We start from the raw sequence: 20,848 nt of genomic DNA, 5'->3' as shown, positions 1-20,848 counted from the left end.
ACTACACAATAAAATTCAGCTTAAAACAATGTAATGTCTAATGAAGCCTGTTCTAAATTTCTGTTGGAGACAAAATTCCCAGGCAAGTATTTTAAAGGGAGCTTATAGAATTTAGGTACGTATATTTCACTAAAATGTAGTATGTGTTGAATGCCTAAATCCAACAGGCTCCTCAGAAAATCCAAGCCCCTGGGACATTATAGTAGATTACATACATACATATTATTCTGACTATATCCCCTAAGTTCACTAGATACATATGTAAACCTAACATGCCTGCAGGTAATGGAACAGTACTTTTCCACTTAAATTATTTAACATAAGTGTTGAACTTCTATTATATATCAAGCTAACAGCTAATTTTAAATTGCAATCAAGCCATTCTCTGAAAGCACTTTATTTCAGTGGAGGTTTTGCCTGTAAAAGAAATGTAAATCCCACTAATGAAGGCAGTGTAATCTTTGAATACACAGTCAAAATGGGGGCTGGAATTTTATTCCTAATGCTAACATTGACATCTTTTGCCACTTCTGCTAGTTCTCAAGAATTTTTTGTGTGTAACTATCTCATCAGTAAAGCATGTAGAAAAGTGTTTTCAGACCTTTCGAAGCATGCAAAGCCAAATAAAGAAGTATATCTACAGAAATACTCAGTATTAATATTAAAGTCTTCTTCAGACATTGGCTGACATCAATGAGAAGTTCCCCAGAACAGACAAATGACAGAACATGACAGAATAGTCAAAGTCCAAAGTGCAACATTAAAAGTCTGGGAAAATAGCCTTAGTAAGAAAATCTTCACAACTCTGCTTTCAGTAATCTGTTTCAAATTCTTTGTAACATATCACTTGTTCTTTAATGTGCCTGGCTCTGGCCTGCATGTAGTGCTGGGTAAGGGCTGGCATAACTCTCAGTATCTAGCTGCAGCAGGCTGAGATCAGGATCTCCTTGAGAATCACTCTGCTTTTACTTGACAATCTCGAGACTTTCGCATTTTACAATAACACACAGAGGCAAAGTTCACTCCTCCTCTCACTAAGTATATTTGTCATTGCTATCTCTCTGAGGAAAAATTCACATCTATTAAATTATATGGTAAAAATACTTTTATCCTTGCTTGTGATTCTCGGTAGTATACTTTAATTGTGTACATAATTTCATTTGGGACTTTTCTAAAGATTAAGGTACAACTTGAACTTAATATTCTCCCAAAGACAGGGTCCAGTTCTGCCAAGTTAGAGACACAAATACTATCCTACCCTTACTGTACCTTCTTTGTCCTGTGTAATATACTTCTGTGGCATACAAAATTAACGAATATTTGTACTACTCAAAGTCCTGTTCAAATGAATGGCACAACGGTCCTATTCATTTGACTAGGACTTTGTGTATTGCAAAACCACTGCTTGAGCTAGTCACAGAACAATGCTCTAGTCATATAAGACGTGGCAGCAACTATTATATTCTTACTATGGCACATCTTCTTATGCAGCAAAATACAATATTATTACAAATTATCCTTATTATGCAAAGTCCTATTAAACAAAAAGTCGCACACCTCATTCACAGTAATGGGATTTTGTATGTTAAAGATAACATACAGCAGCCTTATAAATATTACATAGAAAGAAATTGCCTAATCTGAAAAAATTTAATTCTTTTGAAATGCATTTTCAAAACATTTCATCTCATGGCCTTAAATCTTTGGCAGCTTCTTAAAAAAAAAAAAAAAAAGCCAAACATTAGGCATAAGCAAACAGACCAAAGAGACAAGAAACAAATGACTGGGGTGAAAATGCAGTCTTTGCTATGTACCTTAAAAATATCCTATGTTAAGGATATGTAAACAGATTTCCAGGGTTACATCCTGCAGAACAAGTTTGTTTGATTCATTATAAAATATGCTATGACTATGCTGACGTGACTATGCTGAAAACCCAAGGTGCTTTCATACCTGCAAGAGCTACGGCTGATAATAATATAAAATTGATCTGATGGAATAGCTGAATGTAAGGTTTATTCACATGAGATGAGATTTCAGGAAATGGTTTCATAACAGTAAACAGTTACTTAATTGCTAACAAATGAACTTTTGCCACATTGATTAAATGGCTTAATTCTACTGACCTCAGTGGGAGAAGAATCATTCCAAAAATGTTAATAAAATGGTAACAGTTAGTTTTCATTATCAGTATCAGTTATTCAAAATTCTTATCGTAGAATACATTTTCCAGTAAAGAGGATATTGTTATAAAGATCATTTTATGAAACAAAAAAAAATTAAACACTCTTTACTTTTTAGGAAGTATGGTGATGAAACTAACACCTAGAATGTCAATTTTCAACAACTGTTTTACATCACTCTTGCAGTAAAATTCCCATCTGGGCTGACAACTTGTGTGCCAAGTTTCAAACAAATATGATTTGAAATTGCCATTATATTAGACTCTGAAATTCAAGTGAGATGCTAATAAAAAGAGATAGGTACTGACAATAGATTCTCATATTCTCTTAAAAACGCCTATGGCTCTAAGTGTTGTACTAATCTGTTAACAAAATTCTCTAATTATTTGTAACTTATAGTATAGCATTAGAATATAATGCCATCAAATTGTTAAAAAACAAGCTAACTGGATATAGTTTGTAAGAAAAAAACAGTTGTGCTGTATGTATGTAAAGAATGCAAAAACAGTGCTGCAGACAAAACCTTGTTATTCAGAATCCCATTAGTTACTGAAAATACCTGATATAAGTTTTGTTGATCAATACTCTCATGTAAGCTCTAAATAATGTATGATTCCAGTGGAGAAAAATGCAGCAAATCAAATATGGTGGGAGAATGTTTCAAATTATGAAGAGTAGTATGACTGCTAATCCATAAATCAGAAATCAGAAAGATTGTTGTAATGTGGGAGGGCTCTATTTAATAAAGGTCATTATAACTCCTGGCTCTAGAGCTATAAGATCTAATATCCTCTCTGGTAGCTCTATGATATGCCCATGCATTACTGTTCTTGTTGACAGTCTGTTGCCTTGGAAATATTTCATTATTTCAGTTTTTCCATTTGTAGACCCTTGGCCTTGTGATATGAAGGCCACCCTATTTCATATTTTCGATTATCATTTAAGCAATCTTCTGGAGCTATTTATATAAAAGCAAGTGTTAGACAATGCATATCATCATTTATCACTGCTATGTTTAAGCTCATGCTCTAGAAAAAGTGCCAAAATAACGGTTTTTTCTCTTTCACTTTAAACCAATAACACTCTAATATTATGATATGCTATACAAATCAATGCTGGCATATCATATGCATGGCACTTCTGTCTATTTCATTTTCTTGGGTGTTGAAAAAACTAAACTGTTGCTGTAACTGTAAAATTTGCTAACACTCACAGTTTAAAAGAAAATCAAACAAATGTAAGTGTGTAACTTTTCATATATCCTTTTAAGATCCTAAACAGGTGAAAAAAGTTTCACAACTGTTCAAGTGCCAGTTTACATCAGAGACTACTACTTTTTCCATCTGTTTTGTAAGCACAACTTTTTGCTTGAAAAAATGTAACACAATCTATCTAAATACCTGTGGTAGTGAAGACTGAAAAAACAATGTACACAAAGTTAATTTAGAGGATTCTTACTACTGAGAACTAGTTTACTGAAGCAGTAGCTAAGAGACTGAAAAACCCTTTCAGCAAATGATATGCTCCTGTATTTCAAACATCTTCGTTCCCACAGATGAAAGAATGTGTACAAAGACAGCTAAAATAGTTACGCGCAAGACTTCATGAGCACATTACACAACTTTTAATAAAATGTACATCAGTATCTGTTATTGAAGCATTGATCCATTTTCTCCAAACCTTTAAGGAATAAACAGACTAACATTATTTTTGCTACAAAAAATGTCATCAATTTCTGCTGCGATACTTAAACCTAAACTATCCAGAACACTGTACAGAGTGATAACAAAGTGAACCCTAAGGGCAAAAAACAACTTCTTGGACACTAGGCCAAGTTTGTGGCTATTAGTGTTCTAGGAATTTAGACTACCTTTTTCCCTGAAATGATTACACCTCCCACTCCCTACAGGGAAAAACTACTCCGATCCAACCTTTAAAATGACAGCATCAGAGCTGAACAAGAAGATGCTATTAAAGGGCATTAAATTAAATACAGTATATCCTCCTACAACTTCAATCAGAATTTCAGACCAAGTGTTATTTAGTTCAGCTCTCAAGTGGAGCAGAATAACAAATCGCGCACTTTGATTTACCTTCTCCGAATGCCAAATGGAGACAGGTGATAAAGAAAGCACTCATGCACAGGCTATGAAGTTTCCCCTAGAAATTAATTCTATCTTCAAGATTCCTATCTCAGAGAAATTCCCAAAATGGCACACAAATATGCTTCTGCTGGAGAGATTACTGAAGCTATCCTGGCAAATACACTTAGCGCTAATATAGTAACATTCTCAGAAAGAAGACAGCAGAATTGTTTGTTGTGGGGGAACAGGACTTATTCATATGAATTGTTTTTCCAACAAAGAATTCTGCAGGAGAAAAACCTGCTGCTTTAAGTGTTATTAACACAGTAGAAACACCTTTGCAGCCACTGGAAGGAAGATTTAAAAAAATCTTTATAGTTGAAAATGAAAATCTGTAGTTAAGTCATTGACATCTGAGGGTGCACTGTTTTCCCATTACATGTATCTCCTAATTTTGCTACATATCAACATAGCCTTGTCAAAATGCAACAGTTAACACTAATGCATCTAAGACAAGCCCACTAACACTTCAGTGGTGAATATGAGATATATAGGTTTTTTATACCACGCAGTCTGCTTTCTTAGGAAAAATAGTACAGCTACTTAGACAAAATCTGTGGGGTCTGGAAGCTGTACTACAAACGCTGATCATTCTAAAATATGCAAGTATGATATAAAGGCTGAAGTACTTTTGTTTAAATATTTTTCAGACTTATTTGTGCTGTGAAATATACACCGACTAACACATGATCCAGCTACTTTTAAAGGCTATCTAAATGGTAATTTTCATTTTTCCAACTAGCCAGGAACCTTCCTCACCCCTCACACTCAAGTTCACTTGTAACGCTAAAGGGGGCGGGAGGGAAAGAGCCCACCCCAAACCCTCTGGCTGCTCTTCTTCTGGGCATATATCTCGTCGCAGTGTAGCAATGGAGCTTTGAATACTTTTGTAAGAATCACAAAGTAACATCACATGAACTTGTACTCTTGTCTCCTACCAGTCACTTCTAGAAAGATTCACTTTACTAGAACAAATCCGCTACGGGCAATTCGTGTCACCAGCAGAGCACATTAATCACAAGCACTCTCTCCCAACAAAAGTACATGGGGCAGGCGGCGGGCCGGGAACCAAGCGGGGGGGCAGCGCGATCCCCCCCGCCTCCCTCCCCGGACCCCGCGCACCGCCTCCCTGCCCGCCCGCCCGCGCGCGGCTCCGCTCTGCCCACCCCGGGGGCCGCGGGCACCCGCGCCCGGCACGGCGGCGGGGCGGGGGCCGGCCCGGGCAGCCCCGCGGGCGCAGCTGGCGGCGCCCCCCCCGCTCCGGCCTAGCCGCGCTTGAACCGCACCGGCGGGGCCGGCCCCTCCGCCCGGAACGCCGGGCCTGGCGCGGCGCCCCAGGGCCGCCGAGCGGCGGGGGCCGCCGGGGGGGCCTCCCGGCCCCGCGCACACACACACGCACACACAGACACACACACACTCACACACACACACACGCGCGCCCGCTCCACAACGCGCCCCGCCAAGCACCGGCTCCGGCACCGCGGCGGTGCGGCCACCGGAGCGGGGCCGCTGCTGCGCGGCTTGTTCTGAGTGTGTGTGCGTGTGTGTGTGTGCTTGTGTGTGTGCGTGTGTGTGTGCGTGTGTGCGTGCGGCTGGCGGTGCGCACTAGGAGGAACTCAGGGTGCCCGGCTGTGCGAGCAGCGGGTGCCGGCGGCAGGTCCCCCCACCCCGGCATGGCAGCCAGCCCCGGCCCCCGGCGCCGGCGGCTTGGCCCGGCCCGGCGCTGCTGCGGCGGCTGCTGCTGCTGCTGCTGCTGCTGCTGCTGCTGCAGGTTCAATAAAGAGAAAGTGTTACCGTTCTCGCCTGGAAGGATCCTGCTGAAAGCTTGGCTTGGTGGGCGCCATCTTCCTGGGATTTTTTTTTTTTTCTCCTCTCTCCCTTACTTTTCCCCCTCCTGATGTTGGTGTGTGTTGTGTGTCTAGCAGCAGCAGCGGCGGCAGCAATGGCCCCGGTTAGCCAGACAGGCTAAGGAAAAGTACTGAGGCCAAAGCATCGCGGGCTCCCACTCCTCCGCGCAGTCCTGGTGCAGGTTGCTTGCTCGCTTGCTTGCTAGCGCTGCTGCTGCCGCTGCCGCCGTCCATAAGCCGAGGAGCGGAGGGAGCCGGGGCCCCGCCGGCCCCAGAGACATGCCCAGCGCAGGCAGCGGCGGCGGCCGGCGGCGGCGGCGGGAAGAGCTAGCCGCGGCGCAGCCCCGGCGGGCAGCCCGGCCGCTGGCATCGCCCGGCAGGTGCGGCACACGCACACGCACACACACACACACACACACTCTCTCTCTCTCTCTCACACACACACGCACGCACACGCACTCTCTCGCACACTCGCACACACACCCCCGCGCCCGCGGGCCGGGCTACGCGGGGTGCCAGGCCATCGGGCTGGCGGGGCGGGGGCGGGGGAGGGAAGGAGGGGTGTCAGGGATCTCCGGGCTTGACCGCTGTGAAAGTATTTCTGGGCATTTTCCAGCTGCTTTCCCAGCTCCGCTCCCGCTCTGCGTGCAGGGGACACAGCCTCTGCTGCCGGCGCAACAACGCCACTCAGTTGCAGTTTCGCACACTTTTCTTCCTCTGGAGTCTGGGCTCCAGCAGCGAAGAGGAGCAGGGGGAGGCAGGGACTGTCTCTTCAACACCGCGGGCGCAGAGGCGCGGCGGGAACACACCGGGCACAGGCAGCGTGTCACCCGTGGGCTTCCACGGTGGAGGACGGGCTCGGGCGGGAGCAGCGGGCCGGGGGATGCGAGGGCCCTGCGACCCTCGGGGCCGTACGCGGGTGTGCCCTGAGCCAGCCCGGACGGGCCGGGCCGGGGGAAACCCGCGCATCCCCCGGACACCTCCGAGAACGAGCCCGCACGTCCTGAGAGTGGGCATCGGGTACCAGCGAGACAAAAAGGGGTAATGCTGGAAATGTGAACTTAAAGTGATAACCCTCTTTGTTGGCAAAGGGTGTAGCACTTCACGCGGTTTTATTGGAGATCATGAAACTAATAATGAAGTAAAGGAGCGGGGAAAAGAAACCGCTACCTTTATCGTTCCTTCCAGGACACCGGGAGGACCTGGTGCTAGCCCTGCTGGCCCGTATAGAAGAAATTACTCGTTCGCTAAAAGCTTTTTATCTCCAAGGTAACTTTGTGGCTGTCTGCTGCTCTCCTGGAAGTACAAATGCCCGGGCCTCATCCTGCTCCCTGGGAAAATCCAACGGGCTTCCTTGGGGAAAGGGGCAAGCCCCGAAGGTCGGCCGCATTTATTCACGAGAAACGTTTCCGCCACTACTCCAAAAGTTTTTTTGGGGGGAGGGGAGAAGGCTGGGGGCCAAGAGCGTGTGCGAGCCGCAGGGCAGAGCCAAGGGGAGGAAGTTAGCGGAACACCTGGAAGTTTGGCTGCGGGGCGCCGTGCGCGCACCGGGGGCCGGGGGATTTCTTTCCGCAGGAGGCAACCGGGCCGGCGTCACTCGGCGCGGGGCGGCGGGCACGGGGCACGGCCGGGGGCGCGGCCGCGGTTCGGGGCCACCGCCGCCCACGTGCGCGGCTGCCGGGCCTCGAGAGCCGCGGGACCGGGCCGCGCTCCGCTGCGCTCCGGGCGGGCAGGGCCGCGCTCCTCTGCGCTCCGGGCGGGCAGGGCCGCGCTCCGCGCTGCGCTCCGGGCGGGCAGGGCCGCGCTCCGCTGCGCTCCGGGCGGGCAGGGCCGCGCTCCGCGCTGCGCTCCGGGCGGCGGGAGGCGCCGCGGCGGCAAGGTGGGCACCGGGGCTGCGGGGGGGCTGGCTGGCTACACAAAGTAGCAGACGCCGCTCCCGGCCGGCAGTCCTGTCTGCTCGCCTCCGAAATGGGGGGAAAAAAAAAAAAAAAAAGAAGTTAACAGGTGTCTCCTTGGCTGTGGCAATAGAGTAAGGAGGTGTCGTGTCTGCCGTATTTTAAGCGTTCTGAGAAAGCGCGGAGAAAAACCGTCCGACGTAAACCATGCTGTTTCATCCATAATATAAAGTGAAAATTTGGAAGAAGTGCATAAATGTTTCCTCTCGTAGGTTAGTGTGCGAGGCATCCAGAGTGGTCTGGATTCGTGGTAGTAAAAGTACTTGAATATCTATTAAGCACTGTTTGGATTAGAGGTGTTAGTAGTTTGTCAGAGAAGTATTGCTTTTATAACTTCTTCCTGATTACAGACTGATAGAACCAAACTATTAAACGCGAAGCACTAAAAAAATTGTATGCTGCCTTGTCTACCTAATTCTGTTTAACTTAAAGTCTCCAGAGGTCTCTTTCATTTGTCTAAAAGCCAATCTGACATTTCTGACCCTTGACTTCCCCACTTCACAGACTAAACTATTGTGATTGCTGTCTGTACTTCCTCGTTAAAGTGTCCGTCAGTTTCCATTGTAATTTAAATATTTCATAAGTGACAAAAATCATACAGAATCCATAAAAAGAAAGAAACTTTAATCTGTTCTTTATAACTCTCACGTTCGAGATTTTTTTAAGTTATTTTTCTTTTTCTTTTTTTTTTTTTTTTTTTTTTTTTGTATATGAAGGATTTGGTGTTTGCTTGAGCAAAACAAGACTCCTCCTTAGTTTCAAATATGTCTTAGCTAAGAACGTCCTTAGGTATCATCAGAGCTTATTTCAGGAGTATCAGCTCCCTATTAACTCTCATTTGATAAAGCCTACAAAAGTTACCATCAAACGTTTTCTATCACAGGCATCAAAACTATGGGAAGCAACACAAAAGTTGCTGAACGACAAGAGTAGGCAATGGTCAGTTATCTAAATCTGGCTCCTAAACTAATTAAGTTTGAAATATTATGCTGAAGCTTCCTATTTTTTTCTCTTTTACATCATAGGGATGTTTAGTTAGGACGTTTAAGACTATACAGCATTTTTTCTCGGTATTTAATTTAATGCAATAGTGGAAAGCAAGATACTCGAGGCAGTGCCCTTTTTAGAGAAATGTAAACGTTTTGTTCCGATTTCAGTAGATCTGTTGTAGTCTACTTTTTTTTTTTTTTGAGGATTCGGCTACGAGTATAAGCTTATGTTAAAGCTAACTAACAGATTCAAACTTCAGGTTTAGAAACATAAAGAAATGTCAGGTAATTAATTAAGCTTCATGTTAGTATCAGCATATATCGATGAATTGTTAGGGCAAATGGGGAATGTCTTTAAACTTCATTATGACTTACTGCCAACTTTCTACGCTTTGCTTCCTAAAGGCGCTCTCTGTGAATTTCCTGCATTTGCATTAGAATGCATTTAAGATGAAAAAAAATAACAGTGCTGAGTATACTTAGAGTTTCGGCTATATTTCCCTGTAGTAACAGGTGACATGCTAAAACTGTTAAAACTACAATGTGGAATTGCAAGTGTGCAACCCCAAGTGAAAATTGTACTCATTCTTGGTTGAAAGAAAATTATCAATCAGCATACCATGATCAATTATCCCCCTGGCTGCCACACACTGGGATTTGCACAAGGCATTGACATTGAGAAATTCCTCTTTAGAAAGGATGAGCGGACGGGATCCCAAACTTTGCAGCAGCCAAGCTAAGATGCCGGGGTCTCACTTTTTTTTCTTTCTTTTTTTTTTTTTTTTTCCTATTGTTGCTTTACAGCTCATCCAGGACAAAACTAGGAGATTGTGTTTACTTCTCAGTGCATTTTAAAAGATGCTGTATTTTTTTAAAGTAAAAAAAAAAAAAGAAAAATACACCCTCCCCTTCAACCAAGCTCTCCCCCCACCCCGCAACAAACAGAAAGGAGAGATTTAAAAAAAAAAAAAAAAAAAGGAAAACAAAGAAACACAAAAGCACAAAGAAAAAGCAAGTGAGGGAGCCTCAGGAAGAGCCGCACACCCCTCTCCCACTCGGTGCTCACCGTTGTTGGTAGGAGGTGATGCCCTGGACGTTTTGCGGGTTGCCGTTGGCCGCGGCGCCGGCTCGCCCCATGCCCGGCGCCGCCGGCACCCCCCCGGCCGCCCCGCCGGCCGCCGCCGCCGTCACCTGCACGCTGAAATCCGGGAAGATCCTGATCATCCCCGCGGCTCAGCACCCGGCGAGTGTCGGCGAAGAGGTGCAGCAGCAGCGACTCTCCCTCCGGCGGCTGCAGCAGCAGAGCCAGGCACACTGCAATCCCATTAGTGAGTGGCGGCCACTGTGAGTGAGGACGGGCGCTTTGATGTGAGCGGCTGGGCTGAGATTGAGGAGTTTGGGGGGGGCTAGGGGTAAAGGGAAGGGGGGGGAGAAATTTACCGAATTGCAAACATGCAACGCGTGAAAATTTGGGAAGAGAAGTGGAATATCAGAGCTACCAAAAAAAAAAAAAAAAAGGTATGTCGAATACTACTGGAGCTGTAGATATAGGCGAAAAATCCAAGCTGAGGAGGGACGGGGAGGAGAGAGGGGGGCGCAATTACTTTAGCGGTGCAGTGAAAATGATGAGCAGCAAATGTTGCCTTTTTTCCCTCCTCCTTCTCGTTCCTCCACCCCCCACCCTCCACCCAAAATGCAAGTCTTAGAGGATTTCTCTGTCTCAATGAAGTAATAATAAAGGCGGCTGACCACAGTCTGGGCTAGCGCCAACTGTGCGGGGGGGCCGGGGGGGGGGTTAGAAGGCGGGAGGGAAGGGGAGGAATATCCCTGCTCCCAGAGTCCTGAGGAGAAGAGGAAGAGTGGAGGATTGTTGCAGCACAAGTTCTCGCTCTTGGTAACTTGCTTTTGCTCTCCTAGAGGCACCCCGCAGCCCCCCTCCGTCTCTTTTCTTTCTCTCTATGAAGGGACGGTTTTCACAAGCGAGGAAATGCGCCGCTTTTGTGCAAAGGCAGAGTTTGTTCCTTATTCTAGGGAGCTGACTCTCCTCCCCTCCTAGTGTGCAGCAATGTTATTGCGAGTCAAACTTGTAAGGTGTGTGCTGTCTATGCACGCACTGATCCCTATTGCTGCTTCAACATATCAATTATAGGGCCGAGCGCTGCGCAGAGCCCCCTGGCAGAGCTCGCCCCGGGGCGCGGCACGCACCGCACCGGCAGCGGCGGCGGAGGGGCCCGGGGCCGCAACTCCCTTTGTGCCACCCGGCGCTGCGCGCAGCCCCCGCCTCGCTCGGGCGGGCTTGCCCTCATCCACCTCCGCCAAGTGCTTATCCCTGGACACGGCGCTGCGCGGCTCCAGCAGCCCGCCGGGACCGCGCCCCTGCCCGGTCGGGGCCGCCGCCACCGAGCGCGCCCGGCCGCGCTGCTGCGCGGGGAGGAAGCGCGGAAAGTTGGGCGTTAGCGCGGGTCGGCGGCGGACCCTCCTCGGTTTTGCCCAGGTGGCTGCCTCGCCTCGCTTCGGCCTTGGGGTGGGCAGCCTCGGTGGAGGGGACACGGAGACCCGAGCCCTCCTCGCCATGGTGCTCGGCGGGTGCAGCGCGGGCTGCTCCCTCCTCCCGCAGCTGCAGCGGGAGACGAGGGGCGAGGATCCCGTCCCGCAGAGAGCCCAGCAGCTGTGCCCAGTCAGAGGCAACAGGGGAACGGCAGAAAAACTCCCTCCTGCGGGAGGGTCCCACCAGATCGCCTCACTTCTGGGGGCGCCTCTGAAACCACGGACCTGGAGCCCCAAGCTGATGATTGCTGGAGCTAAAAAGCGTGGTGCTTGTGGAGAGCTGGACTCTGCGCCAGCCCAGTGAGTGGACAGCTAGAGCAGAAAGTAACACGCTGCGTTACTGCACCTTACCCAAACAGCAGCCGCGCTGCTAACTCGTTTCTGAGGAAACCGAGGCTCATACCAAGAGGAGCTGCATGGGACAGAACGCAGGTAGTAGTACTCCAGAATGTGTGTAGTGTTGGAAAGGCTATGGCAGCGTCCTAAAAATGAGCAGAGATCCCAGGCTGTCCCCTCGCTCCAAAGGCATTGCAACCTTCCGTGAATCAAAGCAGTCACTTGGGCCAGTCTCCCCTTTTTCCATGCAACTGTGTGCCTTTTAGAGTCAAAGCCTGGCTTATAATCTAAAAATATCCCCTCATCTTGACTTTTCTTCCCATTGCTGTTTCAAAGCAAATTAAGACACACCAACTTTATGTTAAAACAGAGACTGCATTCAAATCCTTTGTATTAAATAGCATCTGTGTTTGCATTCTGTTTTAATACAAAATGCTTTGGATTGCAGCTAATACCAGGAGATATGAAACTGGTTAGTCCCCACATGTTGCACATAAAAAGAATTCATAATGAGCATCTGTGGGATGTGGAATGGATCCCATGAGTTAGCTGAAGACCTCATAACGTAAGAGCTGAGAAGCCTAAGTGAATTATGACTCTCTTTCCTCGCAAGTAGGATTAATTTTCTATCCCACTTATATTCATTATCTATCCTGTTTATACTATAGGGACATCAATTGTTTGAGTGTTAAATATGAAGACTTTACAGAAACGTGTAGGTTAGATAGCTTGCAGAGAAGAGGGGGGTTGTTATTGCTAGGAAAACTGTTATTCAAACTCCATGTTAAAGACCAATATTAGATAAAGCTGCTCACTTTTTTAAAGGACTGCAAATTCTGTGCCTTTCTCCTATGACATATTTAAAATGTAAGGTTTACAAAGTACTCTCCATCTGCCTGTGGCCCTCCCAGTGATGTCAATAGGAATTTTGCATGCAGATGAAGGCCCCTATATGGCCTTTAGAGAGCAGGTCAATAAATGGCTGGAGGAATAATTAAAGACTTCTGAGCTGCTCCTTTCCTTTTTCTTACATTATAGTACAAGACTGGCATGAATATAGGCTGGGCTACCACTCTAATTGGCTATGGAATAACACTGAAAGGAATTTAAATGTGGGCAGTAGCCATTTTCCAAATGATCACTCCATTACAGTAGTTTTGTCTGTCAATGTATGGCCAGGCAGTAGAGTGGATGTAATCATGCCGAAGTGCCCATCCATTGATTGTCACTCTTTGCTCTACATTGGCAACTCTGAGCAGATTTTCACATTTCAAAGAGACAGCCAGGGTGGAGAGCCTGCCTGTAGCCAAGCTTGCTTCTGCTTAGTCTTGAAAGTCACTGCTTTTCATCCATGCAGGCAGAGCCAGGATCTCTCGATATTTAATAAGATCTTTTATGAGTATTGATTAATATCTTAAGTGTTAATGTAACTAAAAGTTCAGTCTTGACAACTTTGCTTGCACAAGTAGACCCACTAAGTCACTGGAAGTACTGACAAATAGTTTTATATGTTAGAAGACAAGCAGGATTCAAAGGTGGGTTTGTGAATGTCTAGAATACAGAATCATTTTCTTTGCCATAGCTCTTAAAAGACACCAAATAAAAAACATTTTCTCATATTTGAAGAAAACTCCGTTTTGATTGTTTGTATCTTTTGTTCCCCCCAAATTAATCACAATGGTAAAATCCAGTAGGAATTTCTGAGACTTACTTTATACACCAATGAAAATATCCATCATCAAGCATATGCTCTGTGCCATATTAAATAGTGTGGACCCAATTTGCCACATATTTCACCAGTGCGACAACATACCATGATGGATTTAACTTAATTTGCTGCAGCATGCTAGAATAAATGAGATGAGAATAAACCCCAATATTTTTAATTTACTTTATTTCTCATTTTGGTCAAATTATTGACAGCTTCTGGTGTCCAAGTGACATAGTTTTTGTCTCAATACCATATACTATTGCAAGATATGCTGCAAGTTGCTTTAGTATTGATTAAGCAAAGAAATATTTTAATAGAGTACTGCTGTTTCTATGTGCAGTAGACCTTCCTCTCAGGCAAAAACATAGCAAAAATAAAAATTAAAACCACATGGCAATATGTAATGCAATAACATTTAATATTTATGCTTTTCATATACCTCTCTATCACAATTATATATTATATCTTTATTCGCATTGTCGGTATACTACTGTTCCTTTCACAGGTGAAAAAATATCTCTTCTCTGGAAATTCATTTCCATTTACTTAAAGTTAAATGGTTTGACTTTGAATTTTCATTATCTGCTGTTGGAAGGAGCCTGTGACAGGTATGAGAGAGAATGCTACAAAGCTTCATTGTATCATCTAATTTTTGCTTCACTTTAGTCAGATATCATTTAGGTGGAGAGTAAAATAGTATACATAGAACAGGATAAGATAGAACAAAACAGAACAGAAATAAAATGAAAATAGGATATATAATGAATTACAGTAGAAAAATGCCTTTATCTTGAAGTGATTTTTTTTTAGTTATACTGATTCCTCACTAGTGAGAAAATTGAACTAATTTTATATAAAAGGAATATGTCATAACAGGATATGGCATTTATCTTCCTGAGATAGGGGTGACCTCATCATTCACAAGTGGTGTAGCTATGAATGAGTAATCAGCCTCCCCACCCATTAAGTGTAGATAAAGTCCACATCTTCTGTCTAAGTATTAAATATTCGATTTATTATTTTACAACTCACCATCTCTACAAGTGTTCACTGACTGAGGCTTCGGTTGCTGCTGCCAGTATGCGTTGTCAGTGGGAAGCAGAAGAAGCTCCTCAAAAGGTGCCCTGTATAATAGAGAATGAAAGATGAGAAGGAAAATGAAAATAACAGATGAGAAGAAAACAAGAGAAAATGGACTTGCAGGAAAAAAAAATTATGGGCAGAACAGGGATAAGGAGATTCTTTAACTGACCTATACTTTTGTTGTCTGTAATATTCCAAGAGCTTTATAACATACAAGCAGTGAAAATATTTTTCGTATTAATACCTCACATATATCAGCTACCTCCTATCTCAAGTTATATTGCTCAAGTTATTCCCAGAAGAATTTATATATGTATAATATGAGAGAAATATATAGTTAGGAAAAAATTTCTTTTTACTATTTATCAGCAGTGCACATTAGGGAAGAGCCACAGTTAAAAAAATACAGTTTATTTCTAGAACTATATAAGATAACATAATTTTCTCTTTCAAATGATGTCACGTGCTGCATTTTGTTTTCATTCCTTTGTAAAAGCAACGAGTGCAGTTTAAAGAAAATATTCCAAATTTAATTTTAAATCCAAAAGAAGTGTCTGTTCATCTGTTTTGAAGAAAAAGCTCTAAATAGAACATGAAGTCAGGAAAAAGACCGTTACAACTTATATGAAAGTACTCAAATATTTTCCATCTTCACCATTCCTTGACATGTACTCATGGTTGGAAGAATGGATAAGGGAAATGTCTTTTCTGAAAGGTTTTGCTAGGACTGAAGGGCAAGTTTAAGGTAGCCCCTTCCCCCCACCCCCCCTCCCCGTATTTACAAAAAAAAAAAAAAAAAAAAGCGGGCAGAGAGTAAGACAGAAGGAAAGTGCCTGGGGAACATAGCATCACTATCGAAATCATAAAAGATGTATAAGGACATCAGTGGAAGAACTAGAAAAACTATTAGAAGAATGCCCTACAGGGCTATCCCAATTCTCAGGGATTAGTACCCCGCGCTGCCGGTGGGAGGATGCAGGGAAGCTCTGAGGCTGATCCTGGGATCTCATTCATTGGCGCTGGCAGCTGAGAGCCCTGTGAGCGCGGCCGGCCGCAGTGGGGAAAGGCTGGCACATTGCTCACACACCCTGGGCTGTGCACAGACCACCAAAGCTGCCTCAGGAAGGAGTTTCATGTCTTCCCTACCATCAGGTTGTTCTTTTTTTTTTTATTTTACTCTGTGTGGGAAAGCAAAGGAGCACCTCTGGCCCACCTTGTAATGACAAAGGACAGGTCACCTTCCAAGGCTGGAGCATCAGTCTTAAAGTCAACTTCTCATGTGTTGCATACTTAGCTCTGGCCCTAAATTTTAGTGAGTGAGTTATTCCTTAGCACCAGAGGTTTTCTGCAGTGTTGATCACCCACAAATTTTCTAGCATCTCAAGCAGATTGAGAAGCAGCCAGCTCATTTTTTCAGACTCTACCTGCTTCTCCAGATCTGTGATGTGTCTCCAGGCAGTTTTAGCACCTATGTTTTCATTTCCCATCTCTTCCAAGATCAGTCTTATGCTTTCAAAGTAATCTGCTACTTCACTGACATCAAATTAGGACTATGGAGACCACAACTAAATTTTGCTGTTTTCACGTCCTCAAAATCCCCATTCATGCCACACAGCCTTCTAAGAAGCCTTACTGGAATAAGAAATCAAGCAGGTGTTTTTTATCTCCTGGGCTTCTAAGAAATGCCATCATATTATCCTGTGTTCTCACCACATTCAGATTTTTGGTGCTGCTCATCCATAAAATAAGTGAAACTTAAAAAACCACAGAGCTAGTCAACACACTTTTTTTCTTTTACCTATGTGTTTACATTTATTTGTAGCCTCTGCCAGCACTCCTAAACAAAATAATTTGCAGAAGCATCCATTAGTGTGTCCTGGAAAGTCAGGATCAAAAGACAGCTCAAGGTTTTTGACTGCACTTAGAGGAGGATTCTTACTCCTTCCCTTACTAAGTGGTCAGTCTCTTCTTATTCAGAAGGAATGGAACCAATCATGCTCTCTTTCTCCTAATTATTTTCTGATTAACAAATGCAAGTTGATGATACATACAGCAGGAAAAGCATTGAGCTTTCACTCAGAGTTCTTTCAGACAAGCCCAGCACAGTCCAACGTAACCTCTCCTCTTTTTGGTGGCTGTTAGTGCTCTGCTGAGTCACGCAGCAATGAACATTGAGCAAAATATTCCCATGCCTGTGTCTTATCTCCTACTGTCCAAATTGCATCCAGTGCAGTTTAAAGCTGTGCTAGTTCCTCAAAGACATGCTTCTCCATAGCTGGTGCGGTGGGGCTTTTTCTGTTTCATTAGAGCATTATTTTTCCACTTATTGAAGGCAGTGCATCGTGTTCCTGTGTAGCAGTCCCAGGTGGGCAGCCACATGCATCTGTGGCTCTGCTAACAGTTTCTGAAACTTCAAGCATACATAAGAATCAAAAATAAATACTTTGATCTTTGGTCTTTGTGTTTCTCTAAAAATAATTAAAACTTGTAAGGATGTATATATGTGTCAGAAACTTGAATGCAGGCTAGCCTGTTTGAAAATGTGTCACTGTGCAGGCATAGGAATCTCTAACGGAGTCCCGTTCTTATGTAGAACTATTTATTATTCTGCAGTTTCAGTTCATCCTATGAAGATGATTGTCCTAATTTTTTCATTCCTTTTTACTTTAATTCAAGCATCAAGCATACTCACAGGTGGTCTTCAAAATTTAAGCATATATCTAATTTTACTCTTTCAATTTCAAATGTCTCTTGGGTAAAAACCAACAAAACCTTCCTAGTATTTTTATATGGTCTATCACAAACCTTAAAGAGGAAGCTTTATTCCCTTCAAAGATAGACCTCCATCCACATTACTTGCATTTCTATTGTTGCTATCCATACTATAATAACTATTGTAAATAACAACCAATGTTACATGCAGCACCTGAGAAGGGTCCTTATATTTCACACTTCAAAATTCTTTTCTTGGGGACCTAATTTTGACAAAACTGGAAAATAATTGGTTAGAAGACATCTTAGTCCACTGCTGGACCTTTATTTTAATTATCTTTTTCAAAGGTAGGGTAGCTTGCCAACTGGCCATAAATTGTACCAAATTTGGTATATGTTGAGTTAGTTTCTTTTTTTTCTTCTTTGGCTGTAAGTATTCTCACCACCTCAAAGTGTATTTTCTTTATCAGAAAGTAGTCTAGACTGTAGTTTGTATCTAAATAAAGTTGAATAGTCCATTTGTTTAAAATTACTCAGGAAGGCTACCTAACATTCTTGACTGCTCACTCCCAGTGTATCATATTATCTCATTTTTATATTAATGAGTGGATAACATAGAAAACATCATTGTGACTTTTGAGACTCAAACAAGATTAGGTATTTGCAACATATTGGATGGAGAACTTCTGGACACTCTGAAGGAAACAGATAATGTAATTTTCTCATTGTCAATACATGTTTTAGGTATTACAGAATTAAGCCACTATTCTCTTCATTACACAACTGAGGCAACATATATTTGGCCATAAAATATCTATATATAGTTGTCAATTGGAAAAAAATTAAAGTTTCTCTTAGTTGAAAATTCATTAAAGAGGCTTTATTGTACCTTTTTTATTTTTGACCCAATGGGGGAAAAATTCATTTTACTAGTACCTCAATAGGACAGGTTAGTAAAAATTATTACTTGTTGATGGTATGGCCTATTTCTTCTCCATACATATGACAGAAGGAAAAGCAACAGGAACTCCTCCAGCAAACTATCTTTTTTTTTTTTTAAATGTGTTCCTCATTTCAGGAAAAAACCTCCTACAGATTTTCAAGAGTATTTAATTTAATACAGGTTTGGCCTTTTTTGTACAGAACAAGAAGAAATATTGGAGTGTCCATACAAATAGGTATTATAACAACAACAGCAACATCTGCACGATGTCAGAGTTTATTTATAATTGCAAGATGTTATGATCACTATTTATTTCTTCCCTTAACTGACCTAAATCAATATTTTTTCCTAAAGTAATTATACCATATGGAGATAAAAGCTATCATACAGGGAGAAGTAAAATTTGAAAATTTTGATAATATAGCAGTAATTCTAAGATTCAAATGCAATCACTAATTCATTAGAAGTTACAATTTGTGTTGAATAATGTTACTAACAATCCATGCTATTTTCTGTGCTGTCAATTCAGTAACAATTTGTCTGTATGCCAACTAAGCACAGTGGCTAGTTTTATCTAGAATATATTCTAATCTGTTACTCGTTCCTAGGCAGAACTTTTGATTCTAATCAGTTTCAGTCAACTGTTTTCAGTTTATAATTAAATACAGAGGGTGAAAATGTGCATAATAAAGAATATATTATGTGCAAAAAAGTCTTGAATTAATAAAATTACTAAAGCTGATATATCAAACACCTGAAGAAGAAGAAAAAAAAAGGTTAAGATGTTTCTTGAACTCATTGTACACCTTACACTTTTGATGGTATGCATTAATAATACTTCAAAGTTTGCATATCCAAAGATGAGAAGAATGCTTCCATTTAAATAGCAACAGTATTCTTAACTTTCAGAATATTCTTATGAATCCTTGCTACTTCCACTAACACTGCTCTTTTACCTTTGCTTTTTAGTGAAGAAGAGTCTGTGACTGGGAATAATGCAAAATAATTTTACTTTTGAGGGACTCTAAACTCTTCAAACCATTGTTATAACAGATGATGCTTGACATTGCCAATCATTCTATCTTCCTTTTACTTGTAAGTCCTGATATGTAGGAACTTTTATTGTTGATTATATCATACACACATTATTCCATAATTTAAAAAATAGCATCATTTTGCAAGCAGACACCTAGTGATTTATTATTAGGTCCAGTTATGATGCTGCAAGGAGATAAATTAACACTAACCTTTCAAAGGGATTCCAGGGTTGAATCCTCACTGTAATATATAGGCACTAGAATTTGACTCTCCTGTTATCTTGGAATGTTAGGCCACTGGTTTTCATGCACAAGCATTCAGAAGTCTAGTCAATCCAGAATGGAGACCAATATACAGTCCTTGTTTGGAGAGTCAAACTGGGGATTTCCTGAGGCTTCATGCTGTGAGAAGAGAGCAGGGGAGGCAAAGATGGGTAAATGCCTTTTCCCACCACCAAGTACTGAAGTTAATGTGCATTTGAATCTCTGTTTCCTTGTTCAGAGTGACTGTAGATGTTCTCTTGTGGAGAAATTGCTCAATCTAAAGATGACTGTAGTTACACAGTCATTCAAGTGAATTAATGTAGGGAAACAAGGAGGACTCACTCCATCACTAATGGACACAAACCTTATGCAGTGGCTGGCTGATGGCTGGCTGCTCCGGTGTCCCAGCCTGGATACCAGCAACAGTGTCTGCCTTGGATAGCAGCAGTGGGTGCCTTCCTAACAGCTAATTAATTATTTCTGCAGAGTGACAGTATGATGCTGATTAAAAATATATATTAATATATATGGTATATTATACCTATAAATATATCTTGCCTGATTTATTTGGTCTGAGCTCATCTATAAATTGTCTGGCTTCTGAAGGAAAATGGCAAAATTGTCTTGCATTTAGAGGGATAGATTTCAAGTTAAATCAGAGGTTAGAACAAAAAATCCAAATTAATAACAAACTCCCAAGAGCTCAAACAAAGCAAATTTTAATACATGAATATGAGAAGACGTGTATGTCTTGAGCAGAAAACAAACCTAAGATATGGATGGATGGGAAAAAAAGGTCGGGTGATACTTTCCCTCTGAAAAAACAAGAATAAGAAGAGCATTCTAGTACAGCATAGTGGTTAGATTCTCAATAAGCCAGTCATGAATTTGAGTAATGGAGATGCAGTCTGTTTCCAGCAAGGAAGCAAAAGCAAACATACTCCCCATCTCTCAATTATCTCCATTTTCAGTTTAATTTCAAGGAAGAAATTAAAGAAATCCTGCCTTTTCCTAAAAATTAAATGGAACAAAAAAAAACCCCAACCGACCATCCATCCAAAAAAAACCAAAACAAACAAAAAAACAAACAAAAAAAA

General features: G+C 42.7%; 1 protein-coding gene across 5 annotated transcripts in view; it reads right to left on the bottom strand.

The window, feature by feature from the left end:
- Positions 1 to 10,745, bottom strand: part of NPAS3 (neuronal PAS domain protein 3) — a 594,775-nt gene extending 584,030 nt beyond the window's left edge. For 2 of the 5 annotated variants that reach the window (XM_036383700.2, XM_036383701.2), the window contains exon 1: positions 6,122 to 6,651. In XM_036383700.2, the coding sequence (XP_036239593.1) occupies positions 6,122 to 6,171 (50 nt within the window). In that variant the 5' untranslated portion in view covers positions 6,172 to 6,651. Of the gene's footprint in view, positions 1 to 6,121; positions 6,652 to 10,184 lie in introns of those variants that run through there. The other 3 variants (XM_036383697.2, XM_036383698.2, XM_054515085.1) reach the window with 3 other exon arrangements.
- Positions 10,746 to 20,848: the final 10,103 nt, after the last annotated feature.

Source organism: Molothrus ater, chromosome 6 (assembly GCF_012460135.2).
Source record: "Molothrus ater isolate BHLD 08-10-18 breed brown headed cowbird chromosome 6, BPBGC_Mater_1.1, whole genome shotgun sequence".
Classification (NCBI taxonomy): Eukaryota; Metazoa; Chordata; class Aves; order Passeriformes; family Icteridae; genus Molothrus; species Molothrus ater.
This window is presented reverse-complemented; position numbering and strand designations above follow the sequence as displayed.